General features: G+C 52.4%; 1 protein-coding gene across 1 annotated transcript in view; it reads left to right on the top strand.

The window, feature by feature from the left end:
• Positions 1-22809, top strand: part of MRTFA (myocardin related transcription factor A) — a 227596-nt gene extending 204787 nt beyond the window's left edge. The window contains exons 5-16 of the mRNA XM_036760825.1: positions 7894-7949; positions 10151-10226; positions 11212-11373; positions 13312-13487; positions 14493-14645; positions 17278-17528; positions 17806-17971; positions 18396-19358; positions 20611-20745; positions 20863-21036; positions 21202-21262; positions 21456-22809. Coding sequence (XP_036616720.1) covers positions 7894-7949; positions 10151-10226; positions 11212-11373; positions 13312-13487; positions 14493-14645; positions 17278-17528; positions 17806-17971; positions 18396-19358; positions 20611-20745; positions 20863-21036; positions 21202-21262; positions 21456-21949 — 2867 coding nt within the window. The 3' untranslated portion in view covers positions 21950-22809. The remainder of the gene's footprint in view (positions 1-7893; positions 7950-10150; positions 10227-11211; positions 11374-13311; positions 13488-14492; positions 14646-17277; positions 17529-17805; positions 17972-18395; positions 19359-20610; positions 20746-20862; positions 21037-21201; positions 21263-21455) is intronic.
• Positions 22810-22816: the final 7 nt, after the last annotated feature.

The following is a 22816-nucleotide window of genomic DNA, read 5'->3' as shown; positions in this document are numbered from 1 at the left end:
AGCTGGGAGGGCCCTTAGGACAGGGGATGTCAGAGCTGGGAGGGGCTTTAGAACAGGGAATGTCGGGGCTGGGAGGTTATTTGGAACAGGGAAGATCAGAGCTGGGAGGGGCCTTGGAACAGGAGATGTCAGGGCTGGGAGGGGGCTTAGAACAGGTGATGTCAGGGCTGGGAGGGGCCTAAGAAGAGGGATTAACTGTGTCTCACCTAACAAAGTGACTTTCTTTCACAGGCCCTCAATAAATATTTTTAAAAGATAATGAAGAAAATGACCTTGTGCCCATTTGGAAAGTAAGGGTAATTAACTGCTGTTAGGTATCCAGAAGAAGTGTTGCCTGTGCTGGATTTTTTTTAAATTGTTAATATAGCAGCTTACATTAGTAAGAATGGTGATAATGGCTTACACTGATGCTCCTCTCAAAGGTCTTGGCAAAGTCCTTTTCTCCTTAGGATCCACCATGATGCCTCCTGTTTTTATATGAGGTCCCACTGGCCATTTAAGTCCAATCCAGTTTATCTGGAGAAGTTTCCATGTAAACATAAATGTATGAAAAAGAATAATGCCATTAGTTAATGCTTCAGTCAAGAAATGCAGGCAGCTTGCTCTCACAGGGAGCTTATATTGAAAGCTAGATAACAGCTATGGACACATTCGAAACAAGGTGATGCTCTGGATTCCTAGCTCTTCTTTCCCTTCCATTCTATTGTAGCATGTTTTCATAGAATCTTAGAGTTGGATAGGATCACCTGATGCTTGAGTTTGAATACTAGCCCTGTTACTTAGTACCCTTGTGTTGGTGGACAAGTTGCTTCACAGCTGTGGGACTGGTTGCTGTCTTCTGTAAAATTGGAGAACTGGACTTCCTGGTCCCTTCTAAGCTTCCACTTGGAGACTCACCTTTCTTCCTTCCTCCGCTATCTATATCCTACCTCCCTGCCCCATTTTAGACAAGAGGAGAAAAACAAAACCCTTGTAACAAATATGCATAGTCAGATAAGACAAATGGCTACGTTATAGCCATGTCTGAAAATACATGTTCCGTACTGCAACATGAGTCCATTGCCTCTCTTGTCAGGAGGAGACAGCACACTTCACCAGTTCCCTGGAATGGTTACTGCATTGATCAGAGTTTGTGAGCCTTTCATGGTCGTTTGTTGTTTTTGTATAAATTATCTTGGTTCTGCGCACTTTGCTCTGTATCAGCTCGTACAAGTCTTCCCAGTTTTCTTTGACACTGTCCTTTGTCATTTCTTGTGGCATGATAACATTACTTTTATACACCATAATTTGATTAGCAGTTCTCTGATTGACGGGCAGCCCCTTAGTTTCCAGTTCTTTGCTACTATGAAAAGAGCTACTAACAATATTTTTGTGCATATGATCCCAACTCTTAACTGGCAAATCCATTAGAACAGCAGGAGTGGGAGGAGAGAGGCATGTGATAGGAACAATGCATTAGTCAGTAGGACTGGAGACTGAGACTTGTGTTAGGGGTGACTGGAGAGTTTGTCCATCGGGTTTCTTCTAGGACTAGAATTCCCTGGAGAATGTCAGTCTTTGCTCTGAGCTGTCTTCTTGTCCTTTTCTTCCCCCAAGCACTGAATGAACCTGAATGTGATCCTTGATTATTGCAGATTTCTTACATAGACTGCAACACATTTCTCAGTTATATTTTACTCTCACCTTTCCTCTCACATGAATGCCCTTTAACCCTTTTAACAGTTTGGTGCTTGACATACATCAGTACTTCCTCACCACCCCCCACCCCCACCCCATTCCTGTCTAGCTGCTGAAAACACTTACTTGCCCCTTATGTGGTGAGTCTGGTGAGAAGGCTTTGGGGAAGCCCATGCAGAGAACAGAATAGAAAGAGGGCTACCCTATCCTTCCTCTGAGTTGTTGGAGGAAAGCAAACTTGAAATTGCTGAACCCAGCACCCCAGAAGGAGCCACTCAGGAGTGGAAGGAAGAAGAGCTACGTGTAGCACAAGAGGAATGATGGAGAGATGGGGAGTAACTGCCCAGAGAGACAAAGGAGGCACATGGCACATTAGGCAGGAAGTGCCTCACCTCCAAGTTGGAGGAGCCCCTGAACAGGAATCTAATCCATAACATGAAGACCTCAGCAATGGGCAGTACACAGCCTGTACCTCCAGTCTACACATGCTTCTCTACCACTTTTACCAAGATATCATGTGTGGGAGAAACGATTCCTTTGGCAAGTGGTGTTGAATTATTGTAGCAAGCCTTCCCCTTACTAGCCTCCTTTCCTCTTTAGTTCTAGAAACTACTGCCAGAATTACCTTGTTCCCCTTGCTTGATGACTACGTCCTTCACTTCTCTACCCCTACAGTCTGGTTTCTGTCACCACTGAACTGAAACTCCCCTCTCCTGCATGCACATGAGCTCCTTATCGCCTTTGCTCAGTCCTCATCTTTTTGTTTTTGGGCCCCTCTGCATCATTCAGCTCTGTGTGACTGCCCTCTTTGTGGATAATCTTTCTTCCCTAGATTTTTGTGATGCTGCTCTGCTGTGGCTTTCCTCCTGCCTCTCTGACCAGTCCTGCTCATGGCCTGCTGCTGTAGGATCATCGTCTTAGCGCTAGTCTCTCTCCTGGGCTCTACTATCTGATAGCTATCGCCATCTGAGAGTCAGCATGGACAAAGCAACTCATTATCTTTCTCCTCCACTCTCCTCCTCACTTCCTTTTTTTGAGTCAAGGACACCATTCTAATAGGTCTGGAGTTTGGAACCTAATAGCAATCTTTGATCTTTGACCTTCTAAGCCTAATCGTCACTGTCTCCATCTTGCTAAAATGACTTGTATTTATTTTGTGTGGTTTCTATATTTCTTTGCCTGTTGAACATGTGTATCCTGGTAGAATATAAATTCCTTGAGTGCAAAGACTGTCACTTTTTAAGCATTTATTAAGCACCTGCTATTGCTAAGCGTTATGCTAGGTCTGGGGGATATAAAGAATAAAACAAGCCCTTCATGCAAGAAGCCTCCATTCTGTCAGGAGGGACAGATACATAAGTACATACACACATATATATATACAGATATACGTACACACACACATACAAACTGAATAAATACAAAGAGAATAAACAACCAGACCCAACAGAGGGAAGCATAGTGGCATTTGGGTGAGGAGGTCAGGAAGGGCTTCACGTAGAAGGTTGAGTGGCCTCCTGGAGACAGAGACGGACAGAGTTAGAGCTTGAGCTCGTTTGGGTGGGGGTTGTAGGGTGAAGGAGGGAGAATAACTTTGTGAGGTGGAGAGATATCCAAGTGGAGGTCAGGTTGTGAAGGGTTTTCTTTTTAATTCTAGAGGCCATAGTTGGCCACTGGAGTCAGTCGAGTGTGGGAATAACATGATGAGATCCTCACTTAAGGATACTCAGTTTGTCACCTGTGTGAAGGATGGACTAGTGTGGGGAACCACTTTAGACTGGGAGACTTATTAGGAGGCTGATGCAGAAATCTGGGAAGGAAGTGATGAAAGATGAAATTAAAGTGGTGATCACATGAGGAGAGAGAAGGTGTAGACATGAGAAGTGCTGTGAAGGTAGAAATGGAACCGTGTGGGGTGAGGGAGAGTGAGGTGTGAAGAGAGATCCTGAGGAACTGGAAGAATGGAGGTGCCTTGAACAGAAATAGGAAAGTCTGGCTGGGGGTGGGGATGATGAGCACTGTTTTGCAGTCTTCCCTGTGAAATGGTCAATAGGTAGTTGGTGATGGGAGACTGAAGGTCATCACCATAAAGATCACATGGTTGGGCTCATGGGAGCCAATGGCCGGCCCATTTTTGTACTTGTGTCTTCCTTGCCTACTAGCACTGTGCCTGGCCTGCAGTAGACATTTAATAAATGCTTTGTTGATTGATAATTTATATTGTGGTTGAGCGTTGTGCTAACTCTGCTTTTTACTCTGCATCAGTCATACAAGCTGAGGAAACTTTTCTCTAGAAGAGCATTCATCTCAACAAACACGTCTGTGATGATCATGGCTTTCCGTGTCCTTCATCAGCATCAAGCGCATGACTTCTGCTCGATGAACAGATTCACTTCCTCATCCGAATTCAGGCCTGCATCCATGTGGCCCTTCGTTCTCATTTACCAAGGGAAAAACCCTTCTCCTACATAACAATACTCTTCCTTTTACAGGAGCTATCTGATTGGTATTTATTAATAGTAGTACCCTTTCCATTAGTAAGTGTGTACTTGGACTTTTGCCCCCCAGAAGTGGCATTTGTAATAGTTTTTCCTTGAGACAGGCTCGAGGTAGAGTTGACAGCCATAGAGAGTGAAAGTGACTGGTCCACATATGATCAAGCACATGACCTTAGTCCGGTGTGGCATAGTAAGTAGTGGTCTGGGCTTGTAGTCAAGTTCTAAGTTCATGTTCCACATCTGTGAAACTGGACTAATAATAGACCCTACCTCATGGGATTTTTGTGGGGAATCAAGTGAGCTTATGTTGGTAAAGTATTTTGTTAAAAAATAGCGATGACAATGAGAAACACTATACGTGCGCAACACCTTGAAGTGCTGTACAAATCTCAGATACTGTTTCTCTGATTCTCCTCTTTTCATTCATCGTTGTCATTATTAACCAGTTAAGCTGAGCATCTGCAGCCAAGCTGTCGGGACCCCTCCCCATCGACGGTGCCCACTCCTTTACTTTGCATAGAAAGTAGAATATTTTGTCCTTTGTATCTATCATCTCGTGTAACTTGTTTTAGTGAAAAGGCAAACTCAAGTGTTGGTTTAATTTCACCTTCTGCTTCTAGATTCTTAGAACTGGAAGGGATGTTAGAAGATCTCTAGTTCTTTTAAAAACAAGTTTTTGTTGATGTCATTTGCGTCGTTTTTTAACATCACCATAATTTCCCTCGGTGTCACTTCCCACCCCTTTCCCAGAGAGCCATCCCACATAACAAGTAACACTTTTTTAAAGAAAAAAAGAGGAAAAAAAATCAGCATAACTGATCATCCGTTGGAAAAAGTCTTGTGTGCAGTGTGCTACATTTGTGCGACCCCCCTGCTCCTTGGAAGGACAAGGTCAGATGCCTTCTCATCTCTTGGCTTTGGAGCAAGCCTTGTTCTTTGTGATTCTGCAGCTTTCTCCTTTGATTTGTGTCCTTAGTTCTTGCCAAGTGTGTTGTTGTGGGTACCGTGTAGATTGTTTTCTTGGCTCTGCCTAATGCCCTCTGCATCAGTTCACATAGATCTTTCCAGGCTTCTCTGTATTCATTCACGGCACAGTATGTTCCCGTAACATTCATGTACCACAGTTGGTTCAGCCATTCCCAACTGATGGACATCTCTCGTTTCCACTTCTTTGCTCAGGGGAGTGGGGAGTGGAAGACAGTTAATCACGTGGCATGTTAGAGGTAGGGCTAGGGCAAGATCTAGGTCGATGTCCTGATTCATCTTTGGTGCCCCTCCTACTATACCAGGATATCTGCCAGCCCAGGGCAGCAGGGGAGATTGTATTTGGTGGCCCACCAGCTGGGGGACCTGGACTCCTTCTTTGGGGCTCAGTTTCCTCATCTGTAAAATTAATGGTTTAGATTAGATGATCTCTGTGCCATTGATTGGCTAACCAGAAGGAAATGTAAAGTCTGTTTCTTCAGACTAACTGGGATGTTGTGGTTTGCTTAAAAATGCCATTACTCTAAATGTGAGAGTATTTTGGGAGCAGGCGGGCTCATTCTTCTTCTGGCTGTTTGATAAACACAGAGCACCCCCTGCTGCTGAAAGCTGGGAATGTGAGCTCTGCTCTGAAGACACACTAACCGCCTAAGCTAAGGCTTTAAAAGCATGTGTTGAGTGAATGGCCACTGTCCTTCTGATGAGCAGAGGCAGCTGAGCTGCTAGAAACTAGCAAGTGTCTTTCCGTGCTAGCTGTTGTTTGACTCAGCCTCCCCAGAGACTCCAGCCAGGGAGTGTCCTTTCTATCTATGTCCTTGTTCCCCCTTCCTACCGCCAGCCAGGCCCGGAGCAGAAGTGGCCTCCGTGGTTTCACAATTGCTCTGAAATCCCTTTGCCCAGAAGTGAAACTGACCACAGTCTTGTACATTTCACTCTTCTTCCTGTTGTTCCCCACTTAGTTGTATTGAGTCAAGGCTTGCTGCCCCCCTCATCCGCCAGAGACATGTCTGAAACCATGGTCTGTCTTCTGGACCCACAGCAAGGCTTTTTGAGAACTGCCTGGGGGTTGTGTCACCCCCAGCCTCAAAAGCTGCTCTGGAGCCTCCATTGGAACCAGAAGGTAGCCTCCATACTGGGTCATACTGAGAGTGGAGGCTAGGAGTGGCTGACTGGCCTCAGTGAGGCACAGGAGGCTAGCCTTTGAGCTGAAAGGGCCCTCGAAAGCCCTAGGAGCGTAGGTATCAAAGGTTGCAAGGAAACTTGAAGGCTCTGGTCCAAGCACCTTATTTCCTCAGTGAGGGATACGAGTCCAAGGGCAGCCTGAGAGGGAGCTGGCAGAGTCAGGGTTTGCACTCAGGGCCTCTGACTCCAGGGGCTCCCTCTGTCCACTGCCCCCTAAGCTCCTTTAGCCAACTCTTGCCCTGTGAATCTTGGCAGGGTTAAGCAAATAGTGGCTGTAAAGTGTTTGGACAAGCTCTGTGGAGATGAGGTACAAGCTAATTTGAGTAACACTGACCCAGTCAAGTGAAATGTCGAATTCCTGGTAGGAGCTAAAGAAAAAGAATTCCCTGGCAATATGGGGGAATGCCTGACTCAGGGGAGAGCCGGCTTTGAATACTGACTTTGACAAGCATCGGTGTTGTGGTCATTTTGTCAAGATTGGGAAATAGTTAACAAAATGAATCAAAGTACAATAAAATCTTGAGAAGGTTAACAGATGGTTTTCTCATTCAGTATGCACCTGCAGGGATCCTTATATATGGTTTAGGCGTCCTCTTTTCTATTTGGGCAGCTGGGTGGTGCAGTAGATGGAGCACCAGGCCTGGAGTCAGGAAGACCTGAGTTCAGTCTCGGCCTCAGATGCTTACTAACTGTGCAATCCTATGTAACCTTGTTTGCCTCAGTTTCCTTATCTGTGAAATGAGCTGGAGAAGGAAATAGCAAACCCTTCAGTATCTTTGCCAAGAAAACCCCAAATGGGGTCAGGAACAGTCAGACCCAACTAAAAATGACTGAATAGCTGTTTGAGTTTAACACACCTGATGTAAAGGATGGTGCTTAAGCTGAATCCTGAGGGAAGAGTTGCTTTCTAGGAGGTGGTGGTGAGGAGGGAGGTGTTTTAGGCATTCAGGCCAGTTAGTGCAAATACATGGAAGTGGTAGATGATGTGCTGAGATGAGAGACTGAGAGGCTAGTTTGATGACAGAGGAGGAATAAACATCGAATGAGGTTGGAGAGCTGGTTTGGGGGCAGGTTATGAAGAGCTTTAAGGGTCAGACAGGAGTCTATGTTTGAGCCTTATCTAGACAGTAGGTAGCCACTGTAGGGAGTGGGAGAAGTGACACAGTTAAATCTGTACTTGGGGAGAATCAACCAGGACAGGGCCTGTGCTGCAGCCACAGAAGCAGTAGTGGAGAGCTTTATTCTCGCAAGTACTTTAAGCTTTACAAAGTACTTTCCTCGAAGCCACCCTGTGAGGGATGTGGTATTGTGTCCATTTTACAGATAGGAAAGCTGAGGCTTAGATCATAGGTTAGAGAGGAAAGAGATTTGAGGCAGGGAGACCAGGTAGGAAGCCCCGGTGGGAATGTGGTCCAGCCTGAAGCAGCATCTCTGCAGTCAGGCCTTGTGGTTGGTCTCACTGAGCCTGGGCCCCTGTGGAGACATGGGCAGAAGGATGGGAAAGCCTGTCTCTGGAATCGTTCTTCTTTGATGGTTTTCTTCTTTCCAACAGCTCTGAAAAGTCCAGCTGCGTTTCATGAGCAGAGAAGGAGCTTGGAACGGGCCCGGGTAAGGCATTGTGCATTGTGTGTTTCTCCAAAACTCTTCAGATGGCTTGCTGTGGCTGCTGCCTCTAGAGGAGGCCCAGCCAGGTCTAGAGTTGTCTTTCTTTCCTGCACTCTTGTAGTGCCCATGCTGGCCTTTCCACCTTCCAGGACCCCTTTCCTGGTGTGGTTAAATGGAACGTCACTGGAGTGAGAGCTGGACCCAGCTCAGTATGTTGATACTGAAATCTGGGCTCTGCTATCCATCCCCCCCCCCCCACTCCCCAATCCCACCTGTTACCCTATTCTGTGAGTAATCTTTCCCTTGGGCAGTACTGCTGGGTGGGCAGGGTTACAAAGCTTTAGTCAGGTTAGCACATTTGTATAAGCCTGCAGGGTCCTATTGGCTAAAGCCTGCTGCCTCCACGGCCCTTCAGGCAGGCATTTTTGTGGGGCTGGATTCCTGAGCACCTCAGGGCCAAGGAGATTTCAGAGGGGCTCTGAAAAGCCGAGCTCCTTGTCTGTGAGCTGCCCTAGGGAACCACTGGGGAACTTCCTGCAGCCTACTGGGGAATCCCCTAGAGACGTTCCCACTGTCTGCCTTGCACTTCACATGGGTGATAGAAGTGCTAGCCTAGCTGACCTCTCCCAGGCCTCAGAGGCTCCCCAGGAGACTCCCACCTCCTTGGAGACAGCTGTGGACAACCAGAGTTTTGGATGGATTCTTTAAATGGGTGAGAGGAATCCTAGAAGCAGAAACACAGTCTTTTTAGTACTGGAAGAGACCACAAAGGTGATCTGGTCCAGGGGTGGGGGACCTGTGGCCTTGAGGCCTGTTCTAGTCCAAGGCTCCCATTTCCCAGCTGAAAAGCCTAAGGCCTGAGGTGGAGTCACCCAGCTGGTTCTCCATTCCATTTCATAGCTGAGTCAGCCCAGGCCCAGAGGCCATGGCTAATGAGTGATGGATGGAGGATTTGAAAATGGCTTTCACTTGGCTCCAAGATCATAACCATTCCTGACATCTTCCCGGTGAAAGCTTTGCTGAGATTGAGATTCCTGTTTTATAGGAAAGAGACTCAGGAAGGTTCAAGGTCACACAGCTGGGGTATCAGGGCAGGATTGTCACACCAAGTTCCAAGTCTATTGCCCTGTCCATTCTCGCCACTGTCTCAGTGACAGGTTTCTCTAGTGCTTCAAAGCCCTGTCTTCCTCATGGTAGAGATGGAAAAACTGAGACCTAGAATGGTGAATGTCTTTGCCCGGGGCAGATGGAATACTTAAACTTAGGTCTATTGATTCCCAGACCAATGTTGCGATGAGGGAAAGGGGGAAGGGCAAGGGAGGGTGCAGAATGTGCCTGACATTCCACGTCAGAATCAAGTCCAATAAACCAAATTGGACGGGGAGTCAGGACACCTCCTCTCCGTTTCCTATGGAGCCTGAGAAGTCGAGCTAGGCCTCTTTCAATTCCATTCCCCAAAGCCTTCTTAATTGGTGGCACTGTAGTGCAGAGAGACTTCTGGACTTGGGGTCAGGGGGCCTGTGTCTGATTCCTGTGACCCAAGGGAAGCCATTTGGGGTCTCCGATTCTTTGTTGAGGCAGTAGAGATGGCAGTACTGATACCATCCCTCACATGATCGCTGTGAAGAAAGTGCTGTATGCATGAGCCTTCAGATGCTGGCAAAAAGTAAGCTGTGGCTAGTGCCACTGTGGGTGCAGCCCAGGGCCTCCCCAGGCCGAGGGTTCTGAAGGCCACAGCATTTGGAAGTTGTCTGCTGCGGCCATTAGGATTGAGCTTTCTCCAGATAGTCTGATAGGCTCTACAGGCCTGGAGCACAAGGCCAGGTGAGCTCAATTGGAGGACATCTAGGCAGAGATCTGGAGCCCCAGGACTTGATGGGCCTGTACTTGTCTGCCCTCTGACATAACCCTGGGGGAACACTCTTGACATGAGATCTCTGCGCTGGGTGGGGCTGTGGACACCGCAGTAGAACAGTGTGGGTTTAAACAACAGTAAATCCGAGTCAGCGTCAAAGAGAATCAAGGCATCTTGGGGAAAAAACAAAAAAGCTGGGCTGGAGATTAAGCTGGCAAATGCAGTTGGAGGCTCAGGCCCCTGGCCCAGGGGACCCTGGGAACCGCCCCAGTGACCTAGGCCAGGCTGCTTTCCTTGTGTTTGAATACCAGACTTGGAAGTCTCTTTCTTTTTGTTTTTCTTTTAATAGACAGAAGACTATTTGAAACGAAAGATCCGTTCGCGGCCAGAGAGATCAGAGCTGGTCAGGATGCACATTTTGGAAGGTTTGTAGAAGGGAGGGAGCCAAGGGAGGGAATCTTGACTTTCTCTGACCCCAACTGCCCCAGGAATATAATCAATAAGCATTTATTAATAATGGATTTTTAATACAAGAAAGGCCTCAAAGCTCAGCCAGTCCAAGCCCCTCCTTTCACAGATCCAAGAATCCGAAGATTCAGATAGGGAAATCACTGGACCCTGAGAAGGACAGTACTCCCCCCAGACTTCCTCCTCCCTCTCCTTAGCTCCTGTGTTTCTGGGCAAGGATCTGGCTGTGCTCTCACACCCCGGGCCCAGCCAAGCTGCCTTGACTAGAATGTCTGCTTTAGAATTCTCAGGGAGGCACCAGCCTTTGGTATTAATTCTTTTTTTCTGTACAAGTCATTAGCCATTTTCTCCCACCATTTCTTGGTACTGAATGTATTCTCTCTACCCGCCCCCCCCCCCCATGCCTTACTCCTCCTTTAAATGTGACTAAAACAAATGCATTCCATGAAACTTCTCTTGATTTTCAAAAGTTGGCACCAGCCATGCCATCTCTTCCACATTGTCTCCCCCCAGGGTTTGGACCAAGGAGTAGCAGCAGAGTGACTTCTATAGAAACAACTGTTTGTGTAATAAGGCCTTTCTGTCCAGCTTTATTAGTTTGCAGATTAGGCTCCCTGGGGCCCAGAGCAGAGATGACTTGTCTAAGCACACAGAGAAGTCGGGGCAAAGCTAGACCAGATGCCAAGCCTCCCGTTTCCCAGGCCATCATTCTCTCTTTTTTCACACCAAGAAGCGTGCAGCCATGACCTGTTTCTTAGGCAGGAATTTGTCTCTATTCCGTTGGCTCTTTGGTCCCTTCAGGTTGGTAAGCTCTTGTTCTGTGACCCACCCAGATTCAAGGTGAATAGGAGATAGGTGTATGTAGCTTAGGATGGCTGCTCTGATGTCCTCAAGACAGGCCCAGGGGTACTAATGCTGCCTCCTCCCCCTCCTTATGAGCAGAGACCTCAGCTGAACCTTCCCTCCAAGCCAAACAGCTAAAACTGAAGAGAGCCAGGCTGGCCGATGACCTTAACGAGAAGATAGCCCAGCGGCCAGGCCCCATGGAGCTGGTGGAGAAGAACATCCTTCCGGTGGAGTCCAGTCTGAAGGAGGCCATCATTGGTAAGGAGTCCCTTGGCCCAGACCAGGGCAAGGTGAGGCTCTTAGGTCCCAGTCTGCTGGCCTGCTCAGCTGAGAGGAAACCAAGGCGAGTTGGACCCTGAGAGGCAGCTTGGTAATGTCAGCAATGGAAGACCCTTTGGCTCTTGGTGCTTGATGGAGAAGTGGAGAGAAGGGCAGGTCATTCCCCCTGTCCAGGAGGGCAACTGGCAGAGCCAGCCCTTGGCCTCGGCAGGGTCGCTGTCCTTCTGTAATGAGCCATCTCTTGGGAGCCTTAGGGTTATGCTTCCTCAGTCCTGGGAAAAGCTGTATCCATAGGACCCTCTGTTTTCCCAGTAGGGTCACTTAAAAGCAGGTAGCACAGAGGAGGGAGACGCATAAATGCGTGTGTGTTTCCTCATGCATGGGCCCATTCCGCCTCTCCCACTCTTTCCTGGCCCAGTACCTTTTGTTCATCAAAGCACTTGTGGGCACGGGTGAGTTTGTGTTTTCTGACCCCCCCCCCCAACATCGCCACCCCCCCCCCCCCAGTGAGAAAGCAGTAGAATGAAGAGGAGAAAGCAGTTGCCCCCACCCAGCTGGGGTGGCCTCAGCACTCTCATGGGCAAAGGCCCCTGGCAGTGTTTCCCATAGCATGCATTTCACACAGCTGCCTCCTGAGATGTGTTGCCCACCCTGGCCCCGGGTTCTAGGGCTCACTTTCCTCCAAGTCTTCAAACAACATTCTGCAGTGGGAGGAGATGAAATTGAATTGCTCTTAATGTGAAGGACTTTGAGATCCCTGCCCAGGAGAAGCTGCCCCGCCCCCACCCAAAGGCACTTGCCCCTAATGCCAGGGACCTGTCCTTGTACCTCTTGCTATCCTGTCTATTGAGGCCCTCCAGGATGGCAGAATTACAAGACCTGAAAATAAGGCCCTGGTGGCACAGAGGGACCGTGTAGCCCCAGGGATGGGAGCCACAGGTCCCTGGCCTGATTACCCTGGCCCTGCAGGAGGACAGGGAATGGAGGAAGGGAGAAGGCAGCTTGGCTGAGGAAGAGCCTTCTCTGGTCTTGCCCTGGGAGACTGAATATGGCTGCTGCCTGCATATTCCATTGTGGTTTTGCTCAGGTTCCTCCCTATACCCAGTGACCTCGGTCCATGGCCAGCACGCCACCTCTGGCCTCTCTGAAGTGGTCAGAGTTCCTATGGGCAGGTCTCATAGAGGCCCACAAATGGAATGAACTGAGTCTGTCCTCCAGTCCACCTGGGCCCCCGCCCCTCCCCCATCAGCAGCTCTGATGCTCCTCTGCCCTAATTCAGAGGTCGTGCCATGAATTTGTTGAAATGTCCCTTTCTCCCTGGGTTCCCTCGTAATCCTGGGGTTTCCATGCCAAGCCCCCTGAGCCTGCTCCTTGCCCATCAGGAGACACACTCAGCTGGCCTGTAGATCACCATTTTCATAATGAGGAGTAAGATTCTTTGTTGCTGGGAGGTTGTATCCCTTGCCAAGAGATGTCCTCCTCACTTTCATTTATGAAAGGCAGTCACATGATTAGAGTAAGGCACCTTAGGGTTTTTCTGAGGATTCAGTCAGGAGAGCTCCAGCTCTCCTGTGCATTTCCTTAGAAGGAAAAGCCGTTTGTGTGAACCCCTGGGCAAAGTGAAAGTCTGGTTGTGGCTCCAGGCCTGAGGGCAGGAAAAGGCCTTCAAACTTGGAGAGCCTTGGCCCCTGGCGGCCAAGAAGATGGAAATGAGAAGGAGCTTAATGAGGAACTGAAAGTGGGGAACGTGACCATGGAGGGCTCTTCCCCTCCCCCCCCCCGGGGTGGGGCACTTGGTGGTGGGAGGAAGAAGTGGAGGGGTGGCTTTGCCCCTTTGGGCCTCTCCCCATCCCCTTGGGTGGTAAGGGGGGCCTCACTGGCCCTTTGCTGACACATGACTCTGGCTTTTCTTTGCAGTGGGACAGGTCAATTATCCCAAAGTGGCTGACAACTCTTCTTTTGATGAGGATAGCAGTGATGCCTTGTCTCCTGAGCAGCCAGCCAGCCATGAGTCCCAGGGGTCAGCGCCGTCACCACTGGAGGGCCGAGGCAGCGAGCCCCTGGCCACCTCGATTTCTGTGTCTCCTCCTCAGGTGAGGCTGCAGCAGCCGCTTCTTCTGGCCAGAGTTGGCCATATGTATTGTGTGAACACAGCAGAGTTGCTGAGAGCCAGAGTGGTGATCCCCGAGGTTTGACTGTCTTAAAAATGGTTGTCCCTTTACTCTGGTGGGCAATTTATTTGTGAAAGTAAAAAGTAGCTGCAGTGCCCTCTGCCCCCATTAGGAAAGTTTTCCAGCCAGCTGGAACAGGCAGCCTTTGAAAGGAGGCTCTGAAGGTGCTGGCAGATTCGTGCAGGAGAGGGAGGTGGTTGGGGCTGTGGCTAAGGCCTTCTGGCAGTAGCTCTGGGTGCCAGCCTTCGCAGTCTGCCCCTGGCCTACTCCCCTCAGTCTGCTGATCCTCTGGCCATCCTTTTACCTCTGGGCCATTAGTGTATAGAAACCCAGAACAGGAAGATGGAGTTCAGCTCTTTCCCTCAGACTCTGGCTTGCTACGTGACCCTGAGCAAGGCCCTTCCCCTCTCTGGGCCTCAGTTTCTTCCTCTGTAAAATGGTGGGGCTGGACTCGATGACCTCAGGTCTCCTCCAGCTCTAGATGCTGTGAGGCCTAAGAGTCAGGAGACCTAGATTCAAATCCTTTCTGGGCCAGGACACTCCCCTCACACAGCCCCAGTACCCTCTTCTATAAAACTGGGATAATGGCATTTTACCTCCCTTTCAACGAGGTTGTGAGGAAGGAGCTCTAAACACATGGGTTGTAACCCCAGCCCATTTCAGTCCTCCTGGCCAGTTTATCACAGACCACTAAGGACAATTTTAGACCACCTAGGGAAATCATTGCCAGCAGAGTCCCTCCACCCAGCAGGGTTCCATCTGCCTTTCCGCTGCTTTCAACTGTTGGCCCCACTTGCCCCGTCTAGGCTGAGCCAATGCTGACTGGTCCTCTTTGGCTGTCGTGGCGCTCTGTCCTCTGCAGTGTGGATGGGCCTCATAGGTCTATGGGCTCTCGGGCTGGCCCTCATGTTCTCCCTTCCCCTTCAGGTGGTATCCCAGCTCCAAGTGTGCCCTGACTCCAGTGAACCCGCTTTCCTGGCAGAGCAGCCGTCTTCTCTGCCAACTCCACCTTTGATGCCACCCAGCCTTCCCAATGGAGGGACTGCGCCCACTGCCAAGCCCACCCCAACACTCATCAAGGTATCAACAGCCACTTTTGGGTGTCAGGGTCAGAGGGAGGGAGGGGGGAGGTGGGGAAGAGATCTCTGGTGGGGTGAGGACTCTTGGTGCTGGCCTTTCTCTTAGCCCTTCTTAGGCCCATGGGAAAATAATGGGGACAAACATCTGTGGGAGGGACAGGAGGAGGTGTTAAACCAAATCCTGAAGTTCTGAGCCCTTCCTGACCACAGCTACCTTCCCCATTCCCTAACTCCTGTTGAATTTGCTCTTCACCCTCTTGGCCTCCAGTGGCTGAGTCCCTCTTCATTCCAGTCTCCTGGCTTATCAGCTCCCTTCTGTCTTCATTTTCCTTCCTGTTGCATCTGGACCACCTGCTCAGCTATTCCAGTAGTGCCCTGGCTAGCACCCTGATCATTCCCTCCACCCCATCCCTATCCTTGCCAGGCCCTACCTCAGGATCCTAACCATGGTTTCATTTCTCCACACCCTCAGGGTCATCCTGGGCTCCTCATGCTCTCTCACCCTGCCATGTCCAAGCTGTTGCCAAGGCCTGTTGAATTCACCTCTGAGCATCTCTTGTCCATTTCACCTTTGCCGAATATACTCCCTTCTCTCCTCTAACACTTCCCCCTCCCTAGTGCTGGCCTTCATCACCTCATGCCTGGCCTATTGTCTCTCTCCCCTCCAGACTATCCTCCATTCAGCCACCAAAGTGATTTTCCTAAAGCACAGGTCTGATCATGCCACCTGCAACTCAGTAAACTCCAGTGGCTCCCTGTTGTCTCTGTTGGATATTCATAGCCCTTCATTATCATCAACATTATTATCGCTAATATTTATATAGCGCTGTGGTAGTGCTTTACGGTCATCTCATTTGACCTTCACAGCAGCCCTGGGAGGAAGGTGCTTTTATTATCCACATTTTATAGATCAGGAAACTGAGACAAATAGAGATTACACAACTTGCCCACAGTGATCACCCAGCCTGGACCTGAACTCAGGTCTTTCTGACTCTAGGAGCAGTGCTCTATCTACCTAGCTGCTCATTAGGTGCCTCCCCCCACCCCTTCTCTTACAACCCTACAACCATTCTGAGATCCATTGACACTAGTCTCCTGACTGTTCCTCCCCCAAGATAATCCATCTCTCAGTTCCAATCTTTGTCTTCTGTGCCTGGAATTCTCCCCTTCCTCATCTCCACCTCCTGGCTTTCCGGACTTCCATCTTCTATGGGAAGCCTTTCCTGATTCTTTCTTTGTATCCCCAGCATTTAGCCCAGGGCCTAGCATCTAGTTAGTGTTTATTGATTGCCTCATGCTCTGGGGCTGCTAGTTGTACCCTTCCTCACAGCTGCTCTCACTGACTGGCCACTAGAGTTCTGCCCAGCAGTTTGTACACTTCTCAATCCCTTTTGTGCTGAGTAGGTAACATCATTCCTTCTCCTTTCCTGAGAAGTTCAAGGTTATCTTGTGTTCTACTTGGCTCCAGATGATAAAGTTCAGAGCCATGGAGGATGTTGCAGAAAGGCAGACTTAGGCTCAAAGGAAAACCCTTCTGACAGAGCTGCCCAGAGTGGAGTGAACTGCATCGGATGTCGAAGGCCTTCAGATTCTGTGCTTTTTGTGGAGGGGATTACTTTTGAGTAGGGCTGGCTGACCTTCAAGCAACTCCCCCTCCTGGACTAGCCACCTGCCCCCACCAGCACTTCAGATTTTTGCCCATGAACCTGGCCTTGACATGTGCCAGCCTTGATGTTGGAGGCCCCTGACCAGAGTGCTCTGGGTTCCTTTCCTTCCACCTTGGCAGCTCTGTGTCTTTGCCCATCTTGTTCTTTCTCGATTCCTATGCTTGGGTCCTCCATCCCACTGATGCCATAGTGGGTGGTGGGACAAGTGTCTTCTACCCTGTGCCATGTATTCCACCAATAAGTGATCTCTTGGGTTCCTGTCATGAGGCCCTGTCCTTAGCACTTGTCAATCTTCCCTCCGCAATCCTTCCCTGAGGAGCAATCTCATCTGTTCTCAGGCCCTCAGTTATCACTTGGGCACATACAGAGGACGTGTCCTGGCCCAGCTTCTCTTGTGACCTCCAGTCCTGCACTCCTAACTGCCTGCCGTTGCTCTTCTCCGTGGATGTCTTGCTGATACTTGGTCCTCAGCATGAGGTCCCAAGCTGAACTCCACCTTCCCTCCTCAACCTGCTCCTTTTTCCTTCCCTATTTCTTTCCTGCCATTCACCCTCCAGCTTCTAACTCCATGCCCCCTCTGCCAGCATTGCCTTGTCTGTGCCCTGCTCAGGGGCTGCCTCTTCCTTGGTCTTCTGTGATGGCTCCAGCTTTTTGGAAGCTCTCAGGCACCTCTGAACTCTGCTAGCGCTGAATCATCGTGGCAGCTCCATCTCCTTTCCCCATTAGACTGTCATCTCCTTGAGGGCAGGTGCTGTGGCTTTCACCTGTGTGTTCTTTCCTGCCGTGGCCTTGGGGCCTCATGGGCTCATGCAGTCCTTGAAGTCCAGAGGAGGGGGAGGAGGGACTTGGGGGTCTCTTAGTCTCAAAGCTGACCTTGGCAGGCTTGGGTTGGAAAGGACAGAGCTTGGTCTGGGGTCTAGGGAAGGCCAAGGCTCACACTCCTCCCCTCTCCTGCCCTCCTGTCAGCAAAGCCAGCCCAAGGCCCCAGGGGAGAAGCCCCCACGCAGCAAGAAGGCCAAGGAGTTGAAGCCCAAAGTGAAGAAACTCAAGTACCACCAGTACATTCCCCCTGACCAGAAGCAGGACAAGGGGGCACCGCCAATGGACTCCTCCTATGCCAAGATACTGCAGCAGCAGCAGCTCTTCCTCCAACTCCAGATTCTCAACCAGCAACAGCAGCACTACAATTACCAAACCATCCTGCCAGCCCCTCCCAAGTAAGGCTCCCCCAGCCCTGGCTTCCTTCTGGGCAGCAGCCCCAGGACTCCCACCTTTGGGTTATGAGGCCTGTGGGTGAGGGAGGTCCCTCCACTCACATCCATTCATTCTTGGGGTATCAGAAGCCCTCCTGTAACCCTTGCAGGCCAGCTCTGGGCCCCTTTTTGCCATGTGATGTGGCTGTGCCCAGTACTGCCCCCCTGCCCAGGAGAGGAAGAAGGGGGAGCTTTGACATCTGGGAAGGTTTCATTTCTGACTCATTTTCCTTGCCCCCAGGCCTGTGGGTGAGCCCCAGGGTAGCAGCAGCCCCGCCTCCTTGCGCACTCTCCCCACTGCCCTGGGCAGCTCGGCCTCTGGCCCACCTGGGCCCAGTGGTCTTGTGCGCCAGAACTCTGTGACTGGCAAGCTGGGCCCCCTGCCCTCCAACTTGGATGATATGAAGGTAAAGTTGTCTTCTAGTTTTTCTTTAGTTCCACCTTTGGGCACCCCAAAGGGTCTGGGTGGGCAGGAGAGTGGTATCAGGCCACAATCCCTGGCTCTTTCTCCAGAGAGTGTCCTTGGTGTTAGGGCATCGCTTTCCTGGCTTGGTTTGGACTCTAAAAGAACCCACTTGGGATAAAGGTCTTTAACCACAAAATGTCCAACTTTGATCAGCAGCCCCCCCAAACCAGCTCCATGTCTCCCTATTTTTACTATGGCCAACTGAGACCTGGGCTGGGGACACAGCCCCTGAGCAGTTCAGAGGCAGGCCTCCTGCCTCACCGTTTTGGCTCTAGGGGCCAGAGTGGCCATGTCTGTCCTGCCTTGGTGCCGCTGCTGCTCAGATCTCCTGGTGACCTGCCCCCTCTGCTCTGTGCTTCACGTAGGTGGCTGAACTGAAGCAGGAGCTGAAGATGAGAGCGCTGCCTGTCTCGGGCACCAAGACAGACCTGATCGAGCGCCTCCGGGCCTATCAAGAGCACGCGGGGGTCCCTGGCCCTGCCTCAGGAGCCCTCAAGCCTGGGGCTGCCCCTATCCTCGCCAAAGCTGGGGATGTGGTGGTGGCCTTCCCTGCGGCCAGGCTGAGTGCAGGGCCCGCCCTCATGGCTGCAGGCCTGGCGCCCACCGAGGTCGTCGTGGCCACCGTGACCAGCAACGGGATGGTGAAGTTTGGCAGCACCGGCTCGACACCCCCCGTGTCTCCTACGCCCTCGGAGCGCTCCCTTCTCAGTGTGGGGGACGAGAACTCCACAGGTGGTGGAGGTGATGCCTTCGGGGACATGGTGACCTCGCCCCTGACACAGCTGACCCTGCAGGCGTCCCCAGTGCAGATCCTGGTGAAGGAGGAGAGCCCCGTGGCCCGGGTTGAGCGTGGCGGCCAAGACCTGGAGAGCCGTGACAAGGACCAGATGCTGCAGGAGAAGGACAAGCAGATCGAGGAGCTCACGCGGATGCTGAAGCAGAAGCAGCAGCTGGTGGAGATGCTGAGGCTGCAGCTGGAGCAGGAGAAGCGTGCCCAGCAGGTGGCCCCCTGCCCACCGCCCCCCGCCCTTCTGGCCCAGGTGAAGCAGGAGGAGGGCTTCTCCAGCTGCCAGCTCACGGGGCTGTCCGCAGAGCCCAGTGTCGAGCCGGTGCTGGCAGTGACGGTGAAGCAGGAGGCGGTGCCCGAGGAGGAGCCTCCCAGCTGCCTCCTGGCACCAGACCTGAGCAGCCTCCTCCCAGGGCCTCCCCCAGCGCTCGTCACGGATGCCACAGGGACCCACATTGTCTTCACCGTGACCAAGCAGGACACGGAGGACTCGGCTGACGACGAGCCTGGAAAAACTGGCAGTGGCCAGAGCCCCTCCCAGGTGAGAGCTTAGTCTCGTCCTCTGTGGGACTGGGGGGGCAGCCCTTTTCAATGGCAACTTCCATCCTACTCCTGTGGAACCCAGGCCAGGGCCCGCTCGAGTCTCCTAGGAGCTCAGAAGGTCCATCCTACCCGCTGCATCCTCCTCCAGATCACTCCCTCTGACCCCAAGGTTCCTCAGGGCTCTGTCCTAGGCACGTGGAGCAAGGTCATAGCTTCTCTGCTGACGACTCTCCCTTTCCTGCCCCAACCTCTCACTGACCACCAGTTGCCTTTCAGACATTTCGGACCAGATGTCCAGTAGCTGTCTAAAATGGCTCAGGACCCCACCCCCCCACCCCTATCCAATATGGTGCCAGAGCCTATCGATTTCACTTGGCAGCATCTTGAATACACCCCTTGTCTCCTCTGGCCCTGACCTACCCGAGTGCAGGCCCTCAGCATCTCCTGACTGGACTGTTGTAGTAGCCTACTTTGGGGTGGGGGTTCCTTCCTGCCCCCAGTCCATCCAGTCACCAAAGTGTTCTACAGCCTAGTTCTGACCCTGTCACCCCCTGCTGGGTAAACGCCAGTGCTCCTCGTCACCTCCTGCAGAAACAGCCTCTTCTGACACACTGGCCTCCTGGCTCTTCCTGAACAAGACCCCCCCCCCCCCTCCCGCCTTGGCTGTGGGCTTGGGACCCCCTCCCTGGATTCCTGAGCATGGCACATGAGCCTTTGCCAGTCCCCTGGAGTGCCGGGCCTCGCCTCCGCTGGGCTTCCTGCTTATGCTGCGCTGTCATTTGTACACACGCTGTCTGGTACCGAGGAGTCACTGATGCAGGTGTTGGGGCATTAGGCCCCTTCCTTCCACAGAATGCCTTTAGGGCCAGCGTCTCCTCTTCCCCTTCCCTGTGCAGCCGGTTATCAGCTGGGAGCCCCCCCATCTGAGGAGCTTGGAGACGTGGGGCCTGTTATCGGGGGGGTCACTGAGCAAACCTCACCAAGGGCTGGGCCACGATTTACATTCGAATTGGGGTAAATCTTTTTCTCTCTGGTCTCAGTTTCCACACTTTCAAAACGAGGGCTTGGCCTTGCTGACTTCTGAGATGCAGCCTGGAGCTGGCATATCTCTTTCTCTCCTGCCTCTGTCTGCCACCCCTGGGCATGTGCCAGGTAGCCTCTCCATGACAGGCAGACCTGTGAACATGACTGGCCTCCTTCGAGCACTCGTTGCCAGGGGGTCGCTGACCCTTCTCTTTGTCTCTCTGCAGGGTCCACCCAGTCCAGGACCTTCCCCCCTTCTGCCCTTCTCGGTGCCCCCTGGCCTGCAGTCATTCTTTCCAAATGGCTTCCACAAGACTGCCTTGAAAGCCAGTATGGCTGCCCCCGGCAGCCTACCCAAAAAGGTACGTGCCCCTTTCCTGGTGAGAGGTCCCTGGGATCCTGGCAAGTCCAGCATCTGCCCTGCCCCCAAGGCCAAACTTGGCCTGCCCTCTCCTCACAGACTCCTCTTGCGTGCTCAGGCCTCGTCAGAGCCCAGTTCACCAGTGGCCCTCCAGACTTCCCAAATGGACCTGGACCACCAACCCCAGGCCCTGTTTGAGGCAGCTCCTGGGGCCAGCCCCCTACCCGCCCTGGTGAAGAAAGAGCCCCCCGGCTATGACGAGGCCGTGAAGCAGCAGCCCAAGCCCCAGGAGGTGAGTGGTGGTGGACATGGGCCCCAGAGGTCTGGGGTGGGAGTGGGGCAGAGTCCCTGGGCTGAGGAAGGTGCCAGCAGGGCAGCGGTCAGAACTGGCCACTTGGACAGACAGGGCCCAGCAGGCTGTGCGTTTCCACAAGTTTCCCTTCTCTCTCCTCCTTAGGTAAATGGTTCCTCAAGCCAGCAGATGGACGATCTCTTTGACATCCTTATTCAGAGTGGAGGTGAGGGCAGGCACTCCCCCTCCCCCTCAGTGAAGGGGGGGCACGCTTGGGGGTCTATCCCCAGGGGATGGAGAGGGGAGGAGCCAGTCTGGGCCACAGCTTAGGTCTCAGCTGCCCCCTCCACATCCGGGGGGGGGGGGGGCTGCTTCCCAGCGGCCTCCCCCACGCCCTTGACTCTTCTTTCCTTTGGCAGAAATTTCAGCTGACTTTAAGGAGTCCTCGCCCTCACCTGGGAAGGATTCAAGCCCAGCCCTGCCCTGCCCTTCCCCAGCGACCCCCCAGCCTCCTCCCGAGCTGCCCCTGCCCCTGGGCAGCAGCCCCGGCCCAGGCCGCCTGGAAGACTTCCTGGAGAGCAGCACAGGGCTGCCCCTGCTGACGGGGGGGCAGGAAGGACCCGAGCCTTTGTCCCTCATTGATGACCTGCACAGCCAGATGCTGAGCAGCTCCGCCATCTTGGACCACCCGCCCTCCCCCATGGATACTTCTGAATTGCACTTTGCCCACGAGTCCAGCACCAACCTGAGTTTGGACTTGGCCGAGGGCCACCTGGACAGCATGGACTGGTTGGAGCTGTCGGGAGGGCCCGTCCTCAGCCTGGCGCCCCCTAGCAACATGGCCCCCAGCCTCTTCTCCACAGACTTCTTGGACGGCCACGATCTGCACCTGCACTGGGATTCCTGCTTGTAGCCTCTAGCTTCCAGGGATGGCCCTGAGCAGCCCCTACCAGCTGCCCCCTGCCTGGTGAGCTGGGACCAGAGCTGGGGGCATCCCTGGGTGCCCCAGTGACAACGGCTGCACCGGGGGCTTTCCTGGGTGGCCTCGGGCCAGGCTGGGGAAGTTGCTATTGGCCTCTATTTTCGAGGCCTGAGGTGCCATGCTTTTATCCAGGGCAGGACTGGGCAAGGATCAGACCTGCCTACCCAGCTCCTGACCCTTTCTCCTCAGGGAGGAAACCCCCTGGGCCTCCGGCCTCCTGGGCAGTCCTCGTGTGGTGGTCGTACACCCGAGAAATGGTCTGTACAGGTGTAAATAGCTCAATATTATATATATATATATACATATATATATATATTCTATACGTACATCTCTCTTTTTGGTGAGAGGCGGTTGAGGCTCCTTATTCTTCCCCCCACTCCCCTTCTCCCTGGCACCGTGGCAGGTGCGTCCCAGGGAGCCCCTCACCCAGCCTTGCTTTTTGACCGGACACACCCCAGCCTTGCATCTTTGGTTCTTAATCAGTGCCACAAGGGCAGAGGCACCCCGGGGCCCAGCCCCCGTGTCTTCTGTCCACTCGCCTCAATGCAGCAAACACTGGCAGGGCTGGGCCCAGGGCCCCCTCGCTGCCCCCCCCCCCCCCCAAGCCCTGGGGCTGGATGATGGTTGAACAGCTGGCAGGAAAGAGTTTTTTCGTTTTTTTATAAATAAAAACACACTAGCGCTTTAAGGTAATGTCCTACCTCAAGGCACCTCCTGGAGGGGGTGGGGGGCAGAGGAGAGAACGCCCCCCTCCCCCCAAGGACGTGGCAGGAGCTGAAGGCAGTGTGGTGTGGTTTT

The sequence above is a fragment of the Trichosurus vulpecula genome, chromosome 5 (genome assembly GCF_011100635.1).
Source record: "Trichosurus vulpecula isolate mTriVul1 chromosome 5, mTriVul1.pri, whole genome shotgun sequence".
NCBI classification, from domain to species: Eukaryota; Metazoa; Chordata; class Mammalia; order Diprotodontia; family Phalangeridae; genus Trichosurus; species Trichosurus vulpecula.
The sequence above is the reverse complement of the archived record's forward strand: the minus strand, read 5'-3'. Positions and strand labels throughout refer to the sequence as shown.